The sequence below is a fragment of the Vespa velutina genome, chromosome 2, assembly GCF_912470025.1.
Source record: "Vespa velutina chromosome 2, iVesVel2.1, whole genome shotgun sequence".
In the NCBI taxonomy this organism is placed as follows: domain Eukaryota; kingdom Metazoa; phylum Arthropoda; class Insecta; order Hymenoptera; family Vespidae; genus Vespa; species Vespa velutina.
This window is the reverse complement of record NC_062189.1, coordinates 13160809-13186327: the sequence shown is the minus strand read 5'-3', so window position 1 is coordinate 13186327 and position 25519 is coordinate 13160809. Positions and strand designations below refer to the sequence as shown.

General features: G+C 31.1%; 3 protein-coding genes and 1 long non-coding RNA gene across 4 annotated transcripts; 1 reads left to right on the top strand and 3 right to left on the bottom strand.

The window, feature by feature from the left end:
* Positions 1–20: 20 nt before the first annotated feature.
* Positions 21–4884, bottom strand: LOC124957644 (tetratricopeptide repeat protein 39B-like). Its single transcript, XM_047514716.1, has 11 exons — positions 4412–4884; positions 3287–3337; positions 3126–3154; positions 2873–3053; positions 2655–2787; positions 2121–2253; positions 1941–2040; positions 1769–1834; positions 966–1681; positions 659–892; positions 21–582 (listed from the first exon to the last, which is right to left on the bottom strand). The coding sequence occupies exons 2-11, from the start codon at positions 3311–3313 to the stop codon at positions 348–350; spliced, it is 1854 nt and encodes a 617-aa protein (XP_047370672.1). The 5' UTR covers positions 3314–3337; positions 4412–4884; the 3' UTR covers positions 21–347.
* Positions 4779–9688, top strand: LOC124957645 (TBC1 domain family member 22B). Its single transcript, XM_047514717.1, has 9 exons — positions 4779–5784; positions 6694–6867; positions 7008–7573; positions 7640–7770; positions 7863–8117; positions 8245–8494; positions 8570–8793; positions 8901–9037; positions 9518–9688. Exons 2-9 carry the CDS (start codon positions 6785–6787, stop codon positions 9585–9587), a joined length of 1716 nt encoding a protein of 571 aa, XP_047370673.1. The 5' UTR covers positions 4779–5784; positions 6694–6784; the 3' UTR covers positions 9588–9688.
* Positions 6541–9157, bottom strand: LOC124957646. The gene is made up of 2 exons (XR_007103697.1): positions 6998–9157; positions 6541–6892 (listed from the first exon to the last, which is right to left on the bottom strand). It is a non-coding gene; the product is annotated as an uncharacterized LOC124957646 (long non-coding RNA).
* LOC124957643 lies at positions 9547–25321 on the bottom strand. Its single transcript, XM_047514715.1, has 25 exons — positions 24559–25321; positions 24406–24450; positions 23222–24299; positions 22773–23136; positions 22388–22697; positions 21490–22285; positions 20897–21401; positions 20669–20810; positions 20418–20591; positions 19792–20337; positions 18776–19691; positions 17558–18683; positions 17201–17479; positions 16924–17127; positions 16678–16833; positions 15475–16614; positions 15033–15394; positions 13585–14969; positions 13332–13516; positions 13085–13239; positions 11826–13000; positions 11549–11760; positions 10454–11470; positions 9912–10355; positions 9547–9839 (listed from the first exon to the last, which is right to left on the bottom strand). The coding sequence occupies exons 1-25, from the start codon at positions 24638–24640 to the stop codon at positions 9756–9758; spliced, it is 12882 nt and encodes a 4293-aa protein (XP_047370671.1). The 5' UTR covers positions 24641–25321; the 3' UTR covers positions 9547–9755.
* Positions 25322–25519: the final 198 nt, after the last annotated feature.

Genomic DNA, 25519 nt, shown 5'->3' with positions numbered 1-25519 from the left:
ACTTTTTTCTTTCCTTTCAATTTTGTTTAATTAGAAATTACTTTATTAAATTCTTTAATTACAGTATATTTGTTAACTATTTGTGTACATGATTATATATGAATGAAACTACTTTATACTTTTTCCTACCAATTTCATTCCATAATAACTTGGCCCATAATATAATAATTTATTACTAACCATAACAAATAGGCTAAATCTTTATACTAGACCATCACATTGACCACAAATAGAATTATAGTGCCCAGAATATCGGACAGATTCTTCTAATTTTTAGTCACTGAAGTATAAAAGAAATAGTATATATATAGAAGAATGAACATGTTATTTAAAAAGATTATAGAATTTTATAGGCTTGTAACAATTGAACTATTTCTAAATTTTGCATTCACTTTACTATTTGAATTTGAATCCTCATTAATAACACTGTTAACAACCACATTTTCTTTTTGTTGCTGTTGGATTCGATTTTCTTGTTTATTTGATATGAGATCTTCCATTTTTTTTTCATTCAATCTCATAATATCCGAATGTGTTCTAAAATGTAATCTAGTTTCCAATAGATATCCGGTATAATTTTTTCTAAAAAGTATAATATTGCAATTAATTATTGTATATTATATGTATACATAACATATTACTAATAAGATTTAATTACTTTGCATCCTCCAAATATGAAGCTGCAGTTTGAGTGTCCTCTTGATCTTCTGCTAATAAAGCAAGTTCAACAGTGGCATAAGGAACAAGATAAGTATCTTCTTTTATAAACTTGTCTAACTCTATAACTTGTTTTAGACAATGTTCAGATAATGCATGATGTCCCATTTGACGAAGACAAGCACCTTTCAACATCAGAATAAGCGCTTCATTGTCTGCATGATAATCTGTTTTCCTATAAAGTGTTTTAAATAATTAGAGACAAATATGAAAGAAAAATTTCAACAAAAGAAGAGGGAAAAACTCACAGTGTTGAATTTAATTCTTTTTCCTCATCCTCGATTTTTTTATACATATTTAAAATTAAATCCCTTCGTTTACCAATTATGTTGAATAAATTCCACAGATACATAAGCTCAAACACAGGAAGGATTAATTTCTTTTTCTGTGCAAAATAACGTTCTACCTTTTTTACAATATACTTTTCAAATGGTAATGATTTTCCAGCAATGCGTTGTTTGTAAGTCGGTGCTTGCATCATTAAATCATCTATAATATATTTGTCTTCAGTATTTGGATTTTTCATTAAAAGAATTGCAGCTTTTTGATAAATATATATTGTTCTAGACCATTTTGATTCCTCAGCTAACTTAGTAGCATACTCAGCAGCTTCATTCCATTGTTGTTTAATACAATGAGCCCACATTAATTCCCAATAACAACCACAATGAAATTGAGGCCATATAGTTTGACTTTTCCAAGACTTTTCATACCATTCTATAGAATTTTCAATATTTCCTTTTACTAATTCAAGTCTTCCTTTAAAGAAAAGGAACCATACACCATTTGGATAAGAATTTAATTCTTCGTCTAATGCTTTTTCACACCAATCTAAATCACCATCTTCATGACTTAACATAAAACAAGCATATAAATGATAAGTCAGTAATGTCATTACACATAGTATTTGACGAAGACCTCTTCTTTCTGCAAATCCTGCTTCTAATTCACTAATACCATAATCCTAAAAATGACATTGTAATAATTTTTTTAATTTCTATATAAAAAAGTCATATAGCATGTTCTAATATATTAAAATAAATCTCATTACCTTATTACCAGAAAATCCAATAAATTCCAGTAATTTAATAACTCGAGCAGGTAATAAAGAAATCATCTGTAATTTCAAAAAATATAGTTAATCATATTAATTCTTATCTCTCAATATATTTGTTATTATTTATATGAAAAAAATTTTATATTGTACAAATAATTTTACGTACCAAATTAAATGTGCCAATACCCATACGAACACCACTTTCAAAGTGAACTTTTTGTATTTCATTCTCCCATTTACGATTATTTAGAATTGTTAAACATTCTCTGTAATGTAAAAAACGTTGGATAGAGATGTTTCAAAAGAAGAAAAAAGAAATATAATAATCGCGTTAGGACTTATTTACTTGTATGATAGAAAGCAGGTACGGATTTTCAATCCAGCCTTGACAAAGCTGACCAGAGTCTCGTCCTCCACAAATGTGAGCATGGACTTTAAAAGAAGTGACTCAGCATAGCAGAGTTCTGCATGCACTTCCTCTGCAATATTAATTTTCTATCATTCCTTGCATGCACTACTCTTAACTTAATGAAGTTATCATGTATGCTAAAGTCAATGCTACAAATTAATGATAAAGTCACACTTGTGGATCTGATAGTTGCTATATATTTTGTATTACGCTCGAAGAAAAAGAGAAGTTAAATGTCGTAAAAAGAACACGAACAATATAAATAATGTTATAATTTAATATTTGTAATATATATAACAAATTTAATTTATCACATGTTCCCCAGTCAATGCTTTGGACTGATATATTACACAATAGCAGTAGTTTATACTAATGTTAGTTGCTACTCTGACATGCATTATTTACAAATAAAGCTTTATGATAATTGTAATAGATTGTATATGGCATGAAAGAAAAAAGCATACACATTACCAATTGTATAAGCGCCATAATTAGTCTTCTTAACGATTTTTCCAATGTTTTGTGTAATTGTAGTATGTTTGCGGTGTTTTGAACACACATTTATACATTGTTTCAAAGATTCAGATGCTTTCTCAATGTCCTTCTGAATAATGTATATGATAATGTATTAAAAAAGTAATAGATTTTATATATCAATAAATAAAATTATGTTAATTAATTCTTCATACTTGTTCAAATGTAAGCATAGCTTCCAGAAATAAAAAGACACTTGTACCTAAAGAATGGTACATGCTACTATGCGCCCATGGTTCCATAATTTTTCTTGCTTGATCGAAATCATTATTAAAGAAATAATAAATTGCCTTTCTTGATTCCATAATAGCTGTATCTAGATCCATAGAAGTAGATCTGTAAAGCAATATTTATCATTGTAAAAAAATATATGCATATTTATAAAATAGATAAATATATTTAACTTACGAAGTTGGAAATTCTTGAGCATCTTGAAACTATGATGACAATTATTATAAAAATACGTATTAATAATTTAAGAAAATATACAATAAATAGGATGTGCATTGAAAATATGATATTAGCAATGATATTAGATTATTATTTAACTCTAATATTTATATACATACCTCATCTTCTGCCTCAATGTCCGACATTTTTCAATCAGAAAATAAACAAATCTATAACAAAATATAAATTATTTTATATTAACTTTTATTAATCTCTTATACATTTTAAAATTAGTTAATTTCTTTATTTATTTACATATCACATATTCAATAGATTGATATATATACATATTAAATAGGATCAAAGACAGAAAATTTATATTTAAAAGCAAAAACTTAAAGTAATCTAAGGAGAAAGTTTTATTTTATAGGATTGATTTCTCAAGTGTGCTCCTTCAATTTTAGGTCATTATCCTATAAGCAACGCCTAGTTTCACAATGAAAAGTATATAAATCTCTGACTTTCTACTGATAAGAATAATTTTTTGAAATATTTTATTAGGCATCTTAGTTAATACTTTAATGTTTCAATATATCCAGTATATATGCAAATTTGGTTATTCCAAAATTAAACCCATTTGACATTTTTTGTTAGATTGCTTTATCTTTATATAATCATAGAGTAATAATTTATTATTAAAATAATAACTATGTATATAATCATATTAAAAATAAAGATAAATTATAAGACATAAAGGAATGATCATTTAAAAGATATTTATTCTGAAACGTAGAAAATATTCTTACAAATATTGGTATATAAAAACCAACTTGTTACTTTTTAAATACGATGCATAGGCAAAAAAATTGACTCATATATAGAAAAGAAAACGATACAAGAGATAAGGCTAAACAAGATAAGGATATAAGAAGCTAACTAGGTTGTTTCAAAACATATTAAAATTTTTAATCGTTTGTAATCAATGTCTTTAACATGTTTATCGTTAAATGATATGATACATTGTCGTAAAAGGCCTATATTTTATTTAATTCTTAATACGAAAAATACTAAGAGAAAATAATGGTCAATATGTTTACAAGATAAGCATGAAGGAATGATCGAGGAGAGGAAAATAAAATGATAGAGAGGAAGGAAGCGGGGAGGGGGGGGGGGGAAGAGAGAGAGAGAGAGAGAGAGAGAGAGAGAGAGAGAGATTTTAAATTTCATTAAAAATGTCAAAAAGAAAAGAAACTAAAAAGCAATGTCGAAACGAAAGGACGATTTCGCAATGAAACCTTACTTACCTTTGCTTAATCGTAAAATCGATAACTCTTCCAGACCAAAAAAAAATTCCAGACGAAATTATTACATTTAAATATTTCTAAAGAAATATTTTGCAAAAAAAGTTAGTCCCAAGTGTTTCTTTCTTTTCTTCTTCTTCTTCTTTTCTTTCCTCTTTTTTTCTTTTTTTTTTACGAATATTTTTTCGTTATAGGTAGAATGTTTAGGGAAAAAAAAAAAAAACACAAATCGATCAATATAATGATACGGAGCGCATCACTGCGCGCGTTAGACTGACTAAATTTTAGGTCGTCTCGTTTGAACGTGTCGTATTCGAAAGACGACGCATCAGTGTTGACCTCTATATAAGATTAAGAGAGAAACGTTTCCTTAACTCATCTCAATGAATATAACACGATACATACGATGCATTTTTATATGTATAAATTAGGATTTACAGTGTTGTTTACTTCTACTTTTTATATTTAGTTATATGAATTCTAGTAGAGTCAATTATCTTCCTTCTATACGTCATTTACATCGGAATAACAAAAAGAAGTAATATAGGTTGGAGTGTCATTGCATTTACACGTGATAGACCACTTTGTATAGAATCACGGATAGTCTCGCACGCATACTTAAGAATATATATATTCATATACTCGGAATACATATACTTAACATTTAAGTATAAAAGGTGCGCGTGCACCAATGAAGTTGTACGTACTTATAGGTATAACGTGTCTGTATATGTCTCTTATCATTCACTAAGATCTATTTCACGTATTAAAGTCAATATGATATAATCTTTCACTTTAGAAATATTGTTATTTAACCTTTTCAAGATAATTGAAATTCATTGATTTTTATTTATTTAAAAGTTTGAATGAAAATATTTTTGTTGAAAATAAGCTTCAAGATAAACCTTATGTATTGAAACTTTGTTATCATCGTGTAATAAAGACGGTCATATCAAAAGAATATAGATATGAATACAATAAGTATTATTGTCTTTTTAATCAGAATAATTATTTGCTAAAGAAAAATTGAAAATTGATTTAAAATCCATATTTTTCTGTTAATTAAAGATCAAAGATAAATACTTCATTTAAGATTAAGTGCCGAGTCGAAATATTATGATCAAAAAAAAAAAAAAAAAAAAAAAAAAAAAAAAAAAAAGTGCATAAAATAATCGCTTAAAAAGTTTTATCTAAAATATTTTTCAAATATGCATATTAGAAACGACATCTTAAATTAGCGATTATATAGTGAAATAGAGCTAGTATATGTAAAACCAAAATTAGTGTGGCGTCGTTAACCTATGCTGGGCGTAAACGGACCAACGTAATGACAATTAGGTTAACCTGCTATTATGTGAAAAGACAGCAATCAGGGAGTAGTATCTTTTCTTACGAATAATCTTATATTTATTCAATGTCAAAGAAAAAATCATTCGCGGTTTGGGTTGAACGAATAGATCGTAGATCAGTTCGTTCGTTGTTTATTAGAAGTATTTTGGTGGCAGCACTTGCATGAAATTGTTGTACGTCAAAAATATTAAACGCTTACTGAGAAAAGTTTTTTTTTTCTTTGCAATTGTGAGAATAGAAAGGTTATAGGGTTGAACTTACTTGAATACGAGATTCATGGTAAAGACTTATAATTCTTTCGTTTTTCTTACTCTTAAGTATCATTTATACTATATCATTATAAAAATATTAATTAATTTTAAATGTAACAGTATATAGATAGCGATTAATTGACTAGTAAAGTACCCAGCTCTTTTCTTACAATTTGCATAATTACGACGATTGCAAGGCTATGAAAGATATCTCTGTTATTAAAAACATTTTATCTTCTTTTTACTCGGATTCGTCGATGCTAATAATTCATTGAGATGCCTAACCTCCTTGAATTCGTCAATGAAACAGAAAGAAGAACTTATTGTTTTCTTTTTTTTTTTTTTTTTTTCAAAAGAATTATTTTTTTTTTTCTTTAAAGCACATTAGCATCGATTATTGCGAAATCTAAATAATTCAATTAAATTAGTTACAACGAATATAAAATTGTTGTCACAATATGTTTCTGCCGTATGAAATAATCTTTCTACATATGTTTCTAAAAATAAAAGTAATTCTTATGATTCTATTCATAAATTTTATAAGCTTTTTTATTTATATTAATACATGTTTTTACAAATCAATTAGTATATGTGTTAATATTACATGACAGATACTGATAGGTATTTAACTAATACATTATAACATTTTTATTCTTTATGACAATTATATCTTGTAAATTTTAGCAATAGTTTTTAAGGTAATGAAGGAGAATCATTATTTCTATGGTGGTTACGGAAAAGTGGCTTGTGCCAGTTAATCCAATTCCATAAGATAATGGAGAATCAAAGCCATCATAATCAGATTCTTCAAACGCATCAATCTTTTTGGAAAAAAAATACTAGAGCTGTACCAGGCAGGTATGTCTTATTTAAAATGCAATACCTATAGTTATATTATATAAAAATATAATAATATTTGAATCAATTTAACTTGTTTTATATCAATTCAGTTAAACAAATTCTGATTTATATCTAATAGATTCCATACTTATTTAAAGGCCAAGTCCCAAACAAGATGTTAGACATGATAAGATAGGTACAACAATGATCACATCCAGTGGTTTGACCGGTACAGTTTCAGTCGGTAGTGGTGGCAGTACAAGTGGAGGAAGTGGTTCTACATCCTTTCAAGATTTCCAGGAGAGCGTGGATGATGCTTGGGATTCCGGAGATGATGAATTCTGTACAGTTTCTGACGTAAAAATATCAAAGAGAGTTAGTCATTCAGCTGCACTTAGTGTAATTAACAGTCATAGATCAGGCACTGCAAGTAAAGAATTACAAACAAATCCTAAATTAGTCCAGCGAACTCAAGAAATCATTCCTGAAGAAAAAAAAGCAGAGGCTCTCCAAAGATTAGCTGTTCAGCCATTGCATCTAAGGAATGCTAACTTGTCTGTTTATCCTCAAATTAATAATAGTCAGCATTCTACAGAAAATTCTGATTCCAAATTTGGTCAGAATACTTCTCCCCAACATAGGCCAACACAATTTCCTGGTAGACCACTTCCATTAAGGCAAACGAATTCTTCTACAAAATTTTTTATACCTTCAAAAGAACAAGGTAAGAAAAAATATAGATCATTTCTAACTTGATTATTTATTCGTACATATATATTATTATTTTCAGATGGAGAAAGTAAAATAGATAAATTTAAATCTCTTTTGGATGCATCTGTATTAAATTTAGAAGAATTAAGACAGTTATCGTGGTCAGGTGTTCCAGCGAAGTTACGATCTGTTACCTGGAGATTATTGTCTGTAAGTAAGACAGGTAATCTATACCGTATATTTATTTTTTTAATATACCCCTTAAAAATAAGTATTATTAAATTATTCTTTATTATACACAGGAATATCTTCCAGCAAATATAGAAAGGAGGCAACATGTCTTAGAACGTAAACGTTTAGATTATTGGAATCTAGTAAAACAGTATTATGATGTGGAAAGAGATGAAGGATTCCAAGATACATATCGTCAAATTCATATTGATATTCCAAGAATGTCTCCCCTCATTTCATTATTTCAACAGACAACTGTACAATTAATTTTTGAAAGAATACTTTATATATGGGCTATTCGACATCCAGCTTCTGGCTATGTACAGGTATATTAATAAGTATGAATATTATATTATAATTGAATGTTGTTTCATGTTATATCATAGCTATTTCATGTTATGTTCTACCTATTCTAAAAGCATTTAAATATTGATTTTAATTTTGATATTGTAGGGTATGAACGATCTTGTTACTCCCTTCTTCTTAGTATTTTTGCAAGAGGCTATACCAGTATCGGCTTGGCAAGATATAGAAAATTATGACTTGGCATCTTTAAAAAAAGAACAACGTGATATTATTGAAGCAGATAGTTTTTGGTGTTTATCCAAATTTCTTGATGGTATCCAAGATAATTATATATTTGCCCAATTAGGAATACAACATAAAGTGAATCAATTAAAGGAACTTATTCAAAGGATTGATGGTATTTGTTTTATGATGAATATAAAACGCAAATTTTTTATTAACCTATAAATATTACGAAAATTTTCTATTATAGCTCCTTTACATCAACATCTTCATCAACATGGGATAGATTATTTACAATTTTCTTTTCGATGGATGAATAATTTATTAACCAGAGAAATTCCATTGCATTGTACAATTCGCCTGTGGGATACCTACTTAGCAGAATCCGATCGATTCGCTTCGTTTCAACTTTACGTATGTGCAGCTTTTCTTCTTCGTTGGAGACGTCATTTACTCTTACAACCTGATTTTCAGGCAAGTTTAACTTGTATTCTTCCATAATTAAGAAAAAAATATCGACACATTTTTATGATTTAATATCGTTGATCATAGTACTTTTTATGTGTTTGTTTTAAATATAGGGCTTGATGTTGATGCTACAGAACTTGCCTACACAAAACTGGACAGATTCAGAAATAGGTATTTTGGTTGCAGAAGCCTATAAATTGAAATTTACATTTGCAGATGCACCTAATCATCTGCAAGCTCATGACTCCAGGTGACCTTTTTTCTACATGTTCGGCTAATATTGTTACTATAGTGGCCAAAATAACTGGCATTAGCTCGTATTGCCAGTTTAATTAATTCTCCCTTTTTATAATTATATAAGAGTGAAAGTCAGTCCACTGTAACTATTTTTAAAAGAGATTCGAAGATTTGTTTACCTTTTTCTTTAATTCATATAATCGTTAAGTTTTTGAAAGACGGAATGTCTTTGTAAATTTTATTTCTATTTCTATAGTAGCATATTATAATTCAATTACAAATATACTCGCCATTTTTCAGTTTACAGATATGTAAACATAAGAGGTAAAAGAGGAACCTAACGCGAATCGATCGTCATATTTTTGATTCACGTTATGTTTAGATAAAATGCCTCTAATATTATATATATAGATAATATATAAACAGAAGTTTTATATATTGATACGATGTTTGTTTTTGTATATTATACTTCTATTCCCCAATTTTATTTAAGATTAAAAAGATGTAAGAGTTTGAGCCATGTCAATTCATCGAAATACTTTAATCACTCATCAACGCTATAATGTATCTATTAATACATTAAAGGTAAGTGTATATTTATTGTAATAAACTTTTTGTTTTGTTTTTACAATGTTACGAATAAATATAATTACATACAAAATGTTATCTATTTCATATTATTTAAAGAATAAGCTTTACTTAATTTATTTGAATATTCACTTTACATTTCTTTAGTCATCTTCTATATCGATTTGACCGTAATCTATATCTAATGGTTGCATAGCTGATAATGTTTCATTTACGTTAAAAGTTTCCTGGTAAATAGAAAATAACGTTCAAATTCATTCGTATTATTCGATTGAATGTAACATGTTATGTATACTCACGTAATCCACTGTAACAGGCGTTGGGTAAATACAGGGCATACATTCTGTTTTAGTAATTCCATTATTATCGGCCGTACATTCGCAGTGTTGACACGATCGTGGAAGAGCAGTGTGCGCTATCCTCTTGGAGAATACGGTAACAAATTTTTTAATGGAAACGAGCTTATCAAAACGTAATTTATCTCCACTGAATATTGTTCCATTAGTCTCTAAGGAAAGTGGTGTACAATAGCCTAGGACATTTTTCATCGATTTCATTTGCCTTCTTAAATTTGTATCACCCGTTAAATTTCTCGTATCTTTCTTTGTATACGATTTATTCGCATCGAATCCATAAAAGATTTTGTTAAGTCTTTCTTTTTCAAATTGAAAATCGCCATCCATCAGTATATGTAATACGATATCGTGTTCTAGCAATACTTGATGTACTACGGCATAATCCAACTAAAGAAGAAAATGAAATTTTTCATTTTAAATACGAATTAATTATACCTCGTTAATATTTATACAATATACATTCGATCGTGATATTTCATACATACCGTTTGATTTTCCGGTTCGCAATGAGAACATGGTAGCAAAATGAAAGTCTTAGAAACTCCAGCTCTAAAGACAAGTTGTGAAGCGAAACCAATTGCCGCGAATATATCCTGATTACCATTGCTAACTGGTACATGATCAAAATAATCGATAAAGCGTATTAGATTTTTTGTAAAAACTTGACCGTCGAGAATTACGCTTCTTGGCTGATCATGAACTCCATGCCCACCAAAAGTTACGAGTGACCAACGATTCGAAATAAGTCCTTTGTCCTTGAGTTCTTTATTCAGCTGATTCACCAGCTGTTCAATACTACGATTTTGCCTTATACCACGATTACATTCTTTTGCCTCTACGATGAAGACGATGTCCGTTGACTTTGGTATCGCATTTCCTTCTAATTTTCTAAATTCGCCTTCGGCTATTTGAGTACCATTTATCATAGTACAAGTAGTACATTTATCAGGAATTCTCAGATACGTATTGTGAAAAACGCAAACTTGCATATATGCAATAGCGATTGTACATGCCTCGGATTCCGTAATGCTACTTAAACACATTTCAGCGTATTCTTTTGGATCGAAGACAACAAAACACGAACTAAATTCCGAAGTTTGATTCACGAAAAGTTCTTTGCAAAATGACGAGACGTGATTTTTCATTTCTTCGGTATTGTTCGGAGAATACACTTTTTTCGTGCAACTATCTTCGATAGACCAACTTTTAACAAAACTATCTATATTCTTTGTCATTATACCTGATGATGTAATAGAATCATCTATTTTTTCATTATTCATTGTGCCAAGAAGACCCGCTGTTTTTCCGTAATACCAGCCAGATAATTCCACCGTACACAAGTCGAATTTAAGATTACATTCTAATCGCAATTGATCTTTTTTACGTTCAATCGTTACTATATTATCCTGTTGATACACATACGTCGTGCCATTCTCTAATTCTATCGGGAGAGGAAGATTACTTTTCGACTCTGAGGATGTATTCGAATTCAATCTTACCACCTGCAAGACAACGTTATAAAGCTTTACCATAATCGTATTTTAGTTTTTATATTTTATGTTTGTATTATTAATACTAACGTCGTTGAAAATGTCTATCTCGATCTCGTTTTTGTCAATCAGAACGATGATATGATGGGTCAATTTATCAGACTCTTGATTGTACCTAATAAGAATGGCAAAGGTATTTCGAACGAAATCATGAGCAAGCAAATACGTGCAAGATCCAACAAGATCAAAGTGTAGTCCATCGAATGTCTTGAAATGTCGTGATCCGATTATCATTGCTTGTGCTGTAAGTAAAAAATTAAAGTAAATGAAATATATTTTATTTGCCAATATGATTTAACGGATTTACCTTTGAACGGTGGTAGCCAGTTTGATGGTTCGGTATATGGTTTGTATTGATAATAAAGACTCCAGAAGGTAGTATTGGATGTTACGAAATACGATCCCATATCAGTGATCGCTCTGTATTCAGGAATTTCTTGGAATTCAGGTGTTTGATTAAACGCATGCCAGGACATCGGAAGTTTTTGTTCGAGACACATTAAACCTTGATTCGGGTCAAAGAGAAACTTTGTTTTAGCTTCTCTATAACGACTTTCAGCTTGGAGTGCTGTCTGGCTTATATCAATCAACTTGGCGTGAGCAAATCTAACAAGATATTCTATTTTAGCTCGAATTTCTAAATAGTTGTAAAAGTAGTTCACTTTATCGTATACTTGTTGCATTTTTTCCAAGGTATAATGGACGGTTGGTAACTTTTTCAATTCCTTCAATTCGACTATAATTTCATCGATTACATCCTTTAATTCTTTACCAAAAGGTACAAAAGCGAAATATCGTTCTTTCAAAAATCGTATCACCAACCCAGAATATTTCTCTATATTAGTAATTATGTTATTCCCTTTGATATCTTTGTAAAATCTATCGATATCTTGAGTAAAGTTCGCAAATCTATCGAAATACGGTGAAGCAATGATCTCGTTTTTGCGATTATAAAGAAAATCAACGACCTCTTTGCTAATTTTCCAGGCCATCGTTTCAAGATAATGTAACAGACGAATGAATAATGGTTCCATGAGTTTCAAAAATTTATTCCACTGTTCTGATATCGACGATGAAATATTGTTCCAAAGATTTTCTACGTATTGGATAAAAGACACGTGAATGTCCTTGATAAACATGTCATATTTCTCTATTAATTTCTCTATTATATCAACCAATTGCGTCATAGAATCGCCTCTAAGTATGGCAGCAATGATCTCGGTGACTTTGTTATAAGCATTTTTTATTGTTTCGATAATCCAGATTAAAGAGTTCCTTATAGCTTCGCCAGATTCGCCCATTATTTCCCAAATTTCATTTAAAATATTTGGCAATGATTCTATGTGACTGCGTAAGGAGAATTCGTCTATGATATATATAACAAAGACAACGATATCTTTTACATAAAAGTCATTGGCATTGTACGAATCGTTAAGGTATAATTTCAAATTTTGAAAATCCGTCTCGAGTTGTTTCAAATCACTATAACAACGTTTCAATTTTTGTAATACATTTTTTTTTATAATAAACTTTCAATTAACAAGCAGAATCTTTTTCGATACTTACTTCCAATCGTCAATGAATTCCTTAAGTTCTTCTTGAGAATCTTCCCACACATTCGAAATAATACTTACACTTTCACTTTTAATGTATTGTTTCCAGTATTCAATATCCTTATTGATACCTTCGTACGTTTCTGAGATTCCCGTTTTTATGGCATTCTAAAAAGTATATATATATATATGTATATATAAATAAAAGTTAATTATAAAATAATTTAAATTATATTATGAAACGTAATTAAGATCTTTACTGTTATGTCGAGTTTGAGTTCGGGCCTCCACTTTAAAGTGGAAGTAACTAGCCTAGAATGATTTAATTTCAAATAAAAGGAAACATCATACACGTTGAGATCGTCATCGTAAGTTCTCCATATATTGAAAACAGCATTTCGAGCATCTGGTATTTTTCCGTACATTCTTAAACTCTGTACAGCATCTGAGATAATAAATAAATGATCGAAATGTAATTAGATTTAATCTCTTCTAGTTAGTTTTTTAACTTACCAGGTGTATAATTGACCATCATCCAAGTAAATTTATCCTCTGGATCGAGAAAGAAAAATCCGGTAGCGTTGAGATCGGGTGTATTTATAATAGTACCATTGATGACATATTGTGGGTCCGTACGATAATATCTCACTTTCAAATATTTTACCATATCGTTGTTCTCACGATGAAATATGACTTCCTTTCGATCGATATCCAAACGCCCACTTAATTGTCCTATTTCTTCGGGTAGAAAACTGCGTTTATACTTACCATGATTTTCCGCTTCTACGTAAACGTATTTGTGTTTGTGGAAGAAACCTTCGATATTGAGATCTAATTCAGTTTTTGGATGTTTTCCCGATATACTATACACATACTTTCTATCATTTGGTAAATCACTCTCGTCTTTTATCATTACAGCAAATTCCAAAAGTTTATCCGGATTTACAGAATAATCAACGACCAATGCTAAGTTCAATAAATCTCTAATATTTCTTTTCAAAAGTTCACCCTTTAAAGTTACTATTTTGGCGAAACTTGGATGCCTCAAACTTAGAACAGCTTGTTCCTGTGCAAGCATTTTTGTAGATGTGATGTTTTTCCAATCGAAACCAATACCTATCGTACGAACTCGTTCCTTATCTTGATCCCATTCAAGTTTTGCCTCGGAATTGATCTCTTCACTCGTAATTCTATAAGAACCATCGAACGTAAAATTTTTTTGAGGATACACCAAATTGAAAAGTAAGAATTGTGTGTCCACGTCCTCGGTAGTTTTATTAAGGATGTTTATGTGATACGATATCCAAGCATCCTTTGCTAAACTTAAGCAAGTATACTGATCAAATTCTCCTGATAGTATTTTGTAATTAGTCTTTAGCTGAACCATACGATTTGAATGTATCGCCTTTAGATCTATATCCTGACCAGTGTGCATCGTCTTGATTCTAGATTCACCAGAGATATTAAATGCTGAGACGTTGTTTAATTGATAGATGTTCACGTATTTGATCTCAACTGTTGGATAATTTGTTCCCTCATTTCCTCCACTATATTCATACTGATTTATATAAATAATACCTATCGGTTTAAATTTATTCTCTATTTTTATTTGGATATGATCTTTTTCGAAACCTGCTCTAGATTGACTCTTTGAATTATAATCCGCATGGAATATTGTTTGCTGATTATATGTCAATGTAGAATATCCGTTGGTAATTTGAGGATGTTTCTTATAACCATAAGTTAAATGACCAATATGACGTGTATTTAAAGGAATTTCTATTTGGAAGATACCATCTAAGGTTGAATTAAGCTTCACACTTTGATACGAGTAGTCTGAATTTAAAAGAGCAGTATTATTAGGCCAGAAAAATTCTATAAATCTCTTATTCTGTTTTCTGAAAAATAAAAGTACAATAGACTTGAAAAAGTTCTAAAATATTTTGTATTAATTTACTTACAAAGTCGTAAAAACGATGAAGTTGCAACCGACGTAAGTGAAATTTGGTATTGGTATGGTAGCATTGATAGTACCATTGATGTTCGATATATTTTCATACAATATTCTTGCCGTACCAATACGTTTCCTCGCAGGTAAAAACAAATTGACGTCGATGAGATTGCACTTATCCGATTTGGCATCGTAATTAAATAGAATCACAAGTGTCTCTTCTTGCAGATATTTCGGCGAAAAGAGTGAATATTTCATTTCGATTTCTTGTTTATTAAAGGTCATATTGAACAAATTATTTGCAGTCTGATTAGGTAACATTCCCCAGGTTAGACGCAAGTGTCCGTCGATATCTCGAGCTGCAACTCGAAGCTGTTGGTAATAAATAATTATTTATAATACTCGATAACTTGATAACGTCAAATAAGTATTAAAATAATGAATACACGAACCGAACCGTCAGATGCATAATTTGTCTTTGCTTTAAGAGCATTATATCCTATAACGTAAGACATATCTTGAACCCCATTATTGGCATGATAGCTGATTAAGAAACGATGATTATCGTTATCCGGTGGAGGAAGCCTAACAACGAATACTGCATCAATATTCTCATGGTTTCGGAAACCAATGCTAGTATTGGTACCAAATTTCCATTGTTCATGATCGATATCTATATCAAATCCAGTATTAAAATTACGAAATGATCGTTTTGGATTTTTGAAAAATAACTGTGCATTTACGTCTTTAGTATCATGACCATCTATTTCGTATCCTGCTATGATTTTCCCAAACATATCTATCATATACATTAACTTCCATTCTAATGTTGCATAATAACGATCGTCATTTAAATGATGATTCGCTTTAATCATACCACTGTTGTTGGTCAAAAACATATTTCCATTCAATTTCAAGCTTTGTATCTCTTTCCAAGGTGTGGAACCGTGTACGTATAAGGTCGTATTACCATTTACTTGAACGTTCATGAATGTCGTTAATTCATATTTTGTATTATTTTGTTTGTTTGTACCGTGTGCTCTAACGTCCCAATTTAAAGTGTTAATTACATTCATATCGACGGAAGCGTTGAAAAATCGACTATCAGCAATAAAAGACAGTTCGTATTTCTTTCGAATTAATTTAAAATTAATTTCATTAATGTTGGTAGTATCCCCTTGTGGTCGTAACTGCATGCCTACGCTCGACAATGCATTCTTTTGTACAATCATATTCATCAAAACATCGTATACTTTCAAATCCTCGAGATTTGTCATTTTTCCCTCTAGAGTGTATAAGCTGTCATTTTTCTTTATCACATCACCTTGAAATTGTAGATGTTTTTTAGAAACTAAAGGCGTATATATATCAGCTTTGACGACACCTGTATTGTAATTACTAACAAGTTTAAATTTTTGATTGGTATTGTAAGTTAAGTTCACGTTTAGATTTAATATGTTGTTCGAATTAATTGTATTAACGCATAGTACATCGACTTCCAATTTTTTAAGTAATTCAATCCAAGTTTCTAACGATACAAATGCTTCGATGTAGTTTCTATCTTCCATTTGCCAATATGCTTGTACTTTCGACTAAATAAATATCAAAATGTTAGATTGTTATAATAAGTTTTTTTTTTATATATATATACTTACAGATCTTTCCACAGGACCATATATCACAGTACTAAACTCAAATTGCTTTTTCTTATCAATGAAATTTTTCTTTAATATTAACTTAGTTTTTGGTATTACCAATACTGGACTATCAATGTGGATGATGAACATAGTATCCATAAAAGAATCCTCTGCCTATTTATTAAAAAAATATAATTTTTCAAATATAAGTCTAGTTTATGTAAATATCTTTGTTTAAAATGTATGTCTCTCAATATTTGCTACCTCGATAGATCCTAAAAACTCAATGATACTATCTTCGGTACAAAGATTAATATTTGTTTTGTATAAATTCTCATCGATATCAATGACAACCCTTGTATCGATCAATTTTAAGAATTTTAATGGCGTCATTATATTAAAATTTATTGTATGTGTTTTCCAATCATTCTCTTCTTCTTGATACGTGTAATTTACATTTAGTCCACTCTATATGATATAACATCTATTTATTATACAAACGTCACAGTAAAATGAGTAATAATTATTAATATTAACAAACCTTCATCCATGTTACATTATTTTTGACATTGACTTCCATCTGCATTAAATAAATTGATTTTTCCATATCTATATCAAAAATATACGACGACGTAATCTCTCGAGCAATATCGAAAGGAGTGTCTATATAAAGTTCATTTTTAATATGAAATACATCTTCCATCCAGAAATAATCATCGAAGTTAATCTTTCTCGGTGGAAAGATAAAAAAACCATTGGTTTTATAACCGTATCCTTCTGCATCGACATCCAATTCTAACGTTATATAAGCAGGCCATATCTATATAAAACAATAATATTTATTAATTAAAATTATTAAAGATGTTATTATTCTTTATTAAAAAATGATAATTCTTACTGTAAGTTCGCCGTGCCAATAAAAGTTATTTTCGTCATTTTCTTCTTCTTCTTCTTCTTCTTCTTTTTCTTCATTTTCTATTAAAGAATCCTCTTTTACATTTGTTTCGCTTATTGTTGGTAAAATTTTCATTTTAATAGGAATACGAAGTGGAGGTGGTTTATATCCAGCTTTAGCACATAGACCGAATTTAATTTCTGCCAAATTTACAGAAAATTCTGTATCTAAGAATAATCTTTCGTCGGGTACCGTATGAAGTAACACTAATTTTGCAATAACTCCGTTTTCCTGAAGACCGTAAATAGGTGTAAAAAGTTTATAAGTATAATGAAAATCTGTAATATTGTTGTAGTACCAAACACCCTGAAATCCGGCTGTCATATTGTTATATGCAACTCTAAAGTCAGCTTCCTGTTTGTTAAGTTTTGCTACTAATAACGATTTTTGAAGAATATCTGTTGGTGTGGCCAATAATAGCTTTATATTAAAATCATACGATGACGTAAATAATTGGCAGATAGCTTCGAAACCCAAGGTACCAGTTGGATTAACGATTTCAGCTATTACGTGTCTGTTACTTTCCGATAAACCAAATCTCGCCTTAACAAAAGCATATTTCTCTATCGGTGTTGTTAAATTAAGTTGTAGCATTGATTCTTTTATGTGACTAAGATCTCCAAGTAGATTTCCTGTATATCTTCGTTTATCAAGATCCATGGTAGCTGCACCTATTATCTTCCAATTTGATATAAGGCGCAGTTGGCTTTTTATATCACATTTTCTATAATTTGCTAAGGGTAACTCAAAGTGTAAATTTCCAGTTAAATTAAAAACGGTATCGGATTCTTTATCAAAATGCCAAATACTCCATGCATCGATTATTTTGTCCGGATGGTATTTGATTAATATACGAGTATCCGCAGTCCGTGAATGAAGAATTTTGTGCGTAACGTTAGCCGTTATCCACTTAATAGAATGAATTGTACTTGACAATCCGCAATTGCCAACCCATTCGCTAACTCCGTCATATTCTTCAGCATTAAAGTAAAAGTCTCCAATAACGTGTTGCGTATCTTTCCAATAAGCACTACCGCTTGCTATTATTTTTTTCTGTGCTTGTAAATACCTGAAAACGATTCGTTCGAATATAAACTAAAACTATCTATAATAATTACATATTATTAATAGAAAAAATAATGCCATAGTTTTCTCACTTACTTAGCATTTAATGCTGTTTTTTTCCATTGATCAAAAGGAGTTAGTAACTGAGATTCAAATTTAAGTGAATTTAACCAGGTTTGAAAATTGTAACCGATGTCCACGGAAAGGCGAATTGTTTTGTCTGGATTCCATTGAATTACTCCGTCTGCTATGTAATTATATTTATCTCGTACAGCTAACAGGCATGAACCAGTAATAAGTCTACCAGGATAAGTCAAAGTTACAGCTGCAGTCAAATTTTTTCCAGGTACACTATCGGACAATAAAGCTGGCACATCAAATTTATTGAGTTGCAAAATTGATGCGAACTTTAATGCAGGATCTCTATTAGCATCCCATTTCAGCTCGATACCGTATTCTTTTTTATCTTCTTCATTGATACCAGATAAGGTCAAGTGAACGTCTCGCCATTTATCGAGATGCATTTCTATTCTGGTTTCTCGTTCGGTATCAACATTACTTAAAACAGAATACACGTTACTTTTATATCTACCTTCAATGTACGCCGACAGTTTTGTAAGCGATAATATCGTATAATTGATAATAAATGCATATTTGTCCATGTCTTGCTGTTCTACATAGATGCTAATTCTCATATCATTGGTGTTGTGATACAATTTACAATTAAGAATAATATCATTAGCAAAACTTGGCGATCTTAAGATAAGCTTTAGATTATGACTGATCGAAGCAGATCCTGATCGATCTGTATAAGTTCCACGGGCAGTCATATTATGACCAGAAAACCATGTTCCCGCGAATTCCAGTTCATATTCTCTTCTTGATCTTTCTGTTATTCGAGCGTTTATTATCATTGAATTGAAATTAGGAATCGTCAGATTAGCATGAGCTTCCACAACGAACATCAGTCCTCGTGGTATTCTCGTGCTCACCATCAAATGAATTTCTTTTCCTACGTGTAGGAATATCCAATATAAACATTTAAAATAAATCAAATATACATATAAAACAATCATCTATGATATTACGATTAATTGAAAATATTATCAAACCTGGAGCGTATCCTATAAGAAGGCTGGTCTTTGATTCTATCCCGATAACGTAATGATTTACTCCTACTTTAATATCAAGATTTTGTATCGGTTTCGTAATAGCAATGAGTGCACTGACTTTCGTTCCTTGATTTTGGAAATACATTTTTGAATAGGAGATCACGAACTGTGCAGTAAGCTTATGTCTTTCATCTTGAAGATGTGGACTCGAATTAACTTCGGCATGTAACTCTAAGTGTCCTAGAGCTTGTTGATACCATGCTGTTATCATCGTGTTTAATTGTGGATATGCGGTAGAATGTAATTTCAAATCCGCTGATTTATGTGCCAAGTTTTTCGAAGATCGATTAGATAACGTAATTTCTAAATGCAACGTCTCTTTCTTTGGCATTTTTTGAAGCTGATAATCCAATTGAAAATCACCACTTAAACTAACATTTCTCTTCACAATATAGCCTACTAATTTGCTCCAGACTTTTTTCGTTTGGAAAATCAAATCGATATCGCACTGAGACAAATTGTTCTTCTGTACGTTCCTTATCGTACCTGAAAAACAGTTTCTACAAAATTCAATTCGAAATGTATCACTACTATGAAAATAATTAAAATATAAGAAGTACAAATACCTGAAACGGCTACTACACGTTCACTGTTGACATCTAAGTAGAATTTTGGATTGTATATATACCCATAAGTGAACTTCTTTTTTGTATATCCAATGCTAGCATCCAGATGATTAGTTCCATTTATATCGAAACCTACTTCTATAAACGTTTCATTTTCCGTATTCTTATACGTACCTAAAATATTTGCAAATTTATTTATTATATATTTTTTTAAGTAATACATATAAACAAAATATCTAAAATTAACGAACCTTTTGCTATCAAAGAATTTCCAACCGAATGTAATAAAACAGTGACATTATGATTTTTTAAATCGAACGATACCGTGGCACTTAATTCTCTCTTCATTTGTGATCCAGGCGTATCAAATGCCACTTTGAACACGCTTTGTTTCTACGATCAATCGAAATTAATCAAATCATTGACTATGTGTTATAATATATTTTGTATTAAAAATAACAACATAAAATGTGACCAACCTCCGTTCGTACCCATTTGTATTCCAATAAATAAGTCTTAGCAGTGGGATCAGCTTTGATTACCGAAACTTTGAAAAGAGTTGGACCATTTAAAAGGAAATACGATGTATTAAGATTTTTCGTTATATTGGGAAACTGATAATCAACACACATTTTAAGACCGATAAGCTGATCGAGCGTTTGCCAAGTGCAAGTCTTATTGCTAATGATTTCTGGTACTGTTAATTCCTTTGATGAATTGGAATGTCGATCAGTTTTTAGAATACCTAGTTGTGTTTCCTCGGTCTCTGCCCCATTCGTTTCTACCAAGAAAACGTGCGTAATGATGGAGAAAATTTCTATTTTGTGGTTTGGTAAGCCAAGATTCAATTGTACCAAACGTACTCCCTCGAGATTAAAACGAATTTGAACAGCTCCCGACGAATACATATTCATACGCAATTTAATTCCAGCACTTTTATAAAATGCATCGACCATCATAGTGCCAACAATATCGACACTAACACTGAAAATAAAAATGATATAAATTTATATTCTATTAAAAATTATATCTTTAATTATATATTGAATTTACTTTTGGATTCGTCTCGTACCTGGGAGTAAAGTTTCCTATAAGTTCTAATTCAGTATTCATCGAATGGCTAATGTTTAAAAAACCAGCCAATTTAAATTTACAAGCTGCTGTACCAGTAAGATCCAAACGTATGGGCAAACCTGACGTTGTTGGTATCACGTACGTTGAATCAAGGAACATCACTGTATTATCGTAATGAATTTCTTGAGCTGATAGAATCTTTTTTATTTTTTCCCATGGATTTAGATTAGCTAAAGTTTCTTTGATTTCCTTGTCACCATTTAACATTATATATTTTAGTTCATTCCCAAAAATCTTATAACCTAAACTAATTTTTGGATCGTCGAAATTATTATCAATGATATTAGGTAATTTTTTAACGCGCGACCATTGATCCTCGCTTTTAGGCGCGGATCTGAAATTCCTGATCAAGTTCTTGAAGTGATTAGATACTTTCTCATTGCTGTAAGGTCCGTCGGGTCCAAAAAAATTTTCAGCATAATATTCAAGGCCCTCCATTCTCATTGAAACTTCGAATAAATTTATAGATTCTCCGAGTAAATCTATTGTCATATTAAAACTCGCAGTACGTGGTATATATGATTTCGGAGAAAAGATCAAATTACTCTGATGATTAGCACCAAAATTATATTCTTCAGAGAAAAAGGAACCTTCATAATTCCGTGAGAATTTCCTAATGTCGCTATTAAATTTAGTTCCAAGATCTCTATCAGTCAAAAGACTCTGTATTTCTATTTGTGTTGGTGCCGACGAAGTATAAAGGTTGATTAAATGACTCCATACAAAGGAACCGACTATATAAGAGATTAAATAAATATTAATAATCACATTAATTAATTAGCATTATTTCACGTTCAATTATTAAAGTCAATGTCTAATTAAGGCACGTACAGTACCTTGATTAACTTCTTCAACCTTAAGGGCATGCTTAATGGTCTTCACGACGTTGTAATCAGGACAACGCATTACTTGTAAATACGATGCTATACGTATTTCTGAATCAAGTGTAAAGTTTCGATAATAATCCAGAAAATACCGATCGCGAGTCTCTTCACAGGATGGCAATCTACGATGTGCATTTATTGCCGCAACACGAACTTCCATCGTTACGAAACCACCTACATTATCTATACAAACTTTTAATTTTTCCAACAATTCATCGGTTTTCAACCCCATATTTTCTGTGGCTTTCAGAGCTTCCAATGTCTATAATAAGTATAAGTTCAAAGTAAAATAATCATGAGACATCACTTACATCAATAATTACTCGATAACGCTTACTTCTTTAACTTCTGCAAGCGAATGATAGCGAAGAGCACAACCTTTGTTAATCTTTTGTTCAAGATAAGAGAGAAATTTTGTAATATCCTCGAGACGATTACAATTTGTAATAGTTGACTTGCAAAATGTGTGAATAACGGATGAGTAACTTAAGATAAATTGAGTATTAGGTATCTTATGTTGAAAATCCAAGAGAGGTGCAAGTACTTGGATAGTTCCATAATTTGGTCGAGGAATTAGGCCAAATATTGTGATCCAATTGGCAGTAGTTTCTTGATTGACAAACTTTTTTATTATCAAATCCTTCATAACGTTCACTGCAGCATTACTTCCCATATATGGTAACGCATCGATTATATGTTTTCTAGAGAAATAAAAAATGACAAAATTTACATGTATAAAAATATATTCAAATTATTATTTTAAAATTATTAACATCGATAACTTACTTGCCAGTTTTACAAATCCCATTTGCTCTAACAAACAACTGCGACAAATAAGGATAATCAAGAAGACGAGCCGATTGAACGAACGCGGTGAACGTTTCGGAAAATCTCTGCTGAATTTCATCGAAATTTTCGCTGTTTCTACATAAAATTTTTAAGAAATCTCTTGACGTTCTTAACTCTCCGTGCATCGTTTTAGATACCTTCTCGTGATTGTAAAGTAAATTGGTTCTAATCGCGATACCCTTGACGATATATTCGTCATCTTCCTTCGACTCTTCTTCATCATAAAATTCATCTTTGACTTCCTCTATGAGCTGAAGAATAGCAATACTTTCTGTTCTAGCACCGACAGTGTTATCGTTCGATAGTGATTGAAGCTGATAAGTATCTTTACAGACAACTCTTTCGTATACGTTATGATCGATCGTTATTTCGCATTCGTTAGTAGATTTCAACAGAGATCGCTTAGGTGCTTTCGTAGTCGATCGAGGATTCATGTAAGAATTAGATTGCAATACAGAAAGATGCTTCCCGCTGAATTGACAGTTGGCCAGGTTCTTCGTCTTTTTGATAATCAATTGAGTCTTTCTTGCTTCGTAAAGCCGATAATTTGTCTCGCATATACCATTAACATCGAGTTCGTCGACTCGATGATCAATGTCGAATCTTTTCATGGTATTTTGCAGTATGGAAAGAACACCACGTTTCAAGTTCAACGCCCAGACTGTTTCACGACGGTCCGGACAGACCTCATTTATTCGACCATCCTCAAAGGCAAATCTCAAAGAAAAACGTTCTAAGTTGGCTTTGAATTCTGCTCCAGCACGATCAGGAAATTCGGCATTATAGCGTTTGCGATCATGATATACGTTAACGTCCTGAAATTTCAAAATACCCTCGCAAGGCGAAGTAAAATAAACGGATAACGAGGCATCTATGTTCAACTTGGTCTCATTTTTCGATTCTTCTCCAATCGTTGGTGATGTTTCAACTTTACCGAGATTTGTGCTTACATCCACAGAATATTGGTATTGATAGGAGACACCTTCTTCGTACTTGAACTTACGATTAAATGGTACTAAAACACGAAGATTGAATTATCATATCGAGAAAATTTCAATTAATATGATCTGTACATTGATTTAAATTCAAATCAATTTCAATATCGGTATGTCAATGATTACCTTTGCATCTCGTGCGACTGCATAATGTTGGATCTTTGATAATCTCTGAAACAAAAAGTCAAAGAAAATATTATCGTACGCCTTGTTAATAATTATACGATCTATAATCTAAATCAAATAAATCGCGAATATAATTGGAACACTTTACGTTACCTCCTTGCACAATTTTTACGAGAGCACACAAAAGGGTAAAAAATATCACCCTCCAAAAGAAAACTCTCCGATCGTGCAACATCTTATCCTTTTTTCTCTCTCCCACCCTTCCTCTCTCTCTCTCTCTTTCTCTTTCTTTCTCTTTCTCTCTTGCTATCGTTGATTACCAAGGTCACTGTATTATAACTGTCCTCTTCACTCCCCCATATGCACACTTATCCCTTTACGTTTGCAATCGGCACAACGTCGTATTCTTAATCATAAAATTGCAGCGTTTCTATCGAACGTGCTTGTATGCCAATAAAATTACGACAAGTAAGCTCGAATTGTCAAGAAAAGTTCAGCAATTTTTCAAGATCTTTCCTCCTTTATTAGATCACACGACAAAAGATCGATCGGCTTAAAACGCAACATCGTTATTTCGGATAATTTATCCCGGTGATGGAGAATTTTGTTATTTTTTTATTTTTTTTTTTTTTTTTTTTATTTTATTTTTTTTCTTTTTATAGATGATTTCGCTGGATCACTGCACGCTAGTGCACGTTAAGCCGGGAGGAGACTGTAGGAGTTCGAAGAGCGGAAAAGTCAAAGCGAGGACTGACTGTGGGGTGCAAAGCTGTGCTCTCGCACAGGGCTTGCTTGATTAAACGTATACGCGAATACACACGGTAGTATCGGTTAAATAAGTGCTTCCTGCCACAACCGTGTCCGCAGTTCGAATGGACGTCGTCGTCGTCCAATAACGTACCCGCTTAGGGGGAAAAGATCGGTGCCAAAGGTCTTCGTGCTTTTCGTGTTTGTACGAGGTCAAAAGTCTCCTATCGATAAGATAACTACTAGAATGATCTTTCGTTTCTGAAAACTAAGAATTATTCGATTCCATGAGTTTCCTCGATCCTCGATCAATAACGATAAGATGAATAAAAAAAAAGTCTTAAGATATAATAAAATCAGGGTGTTT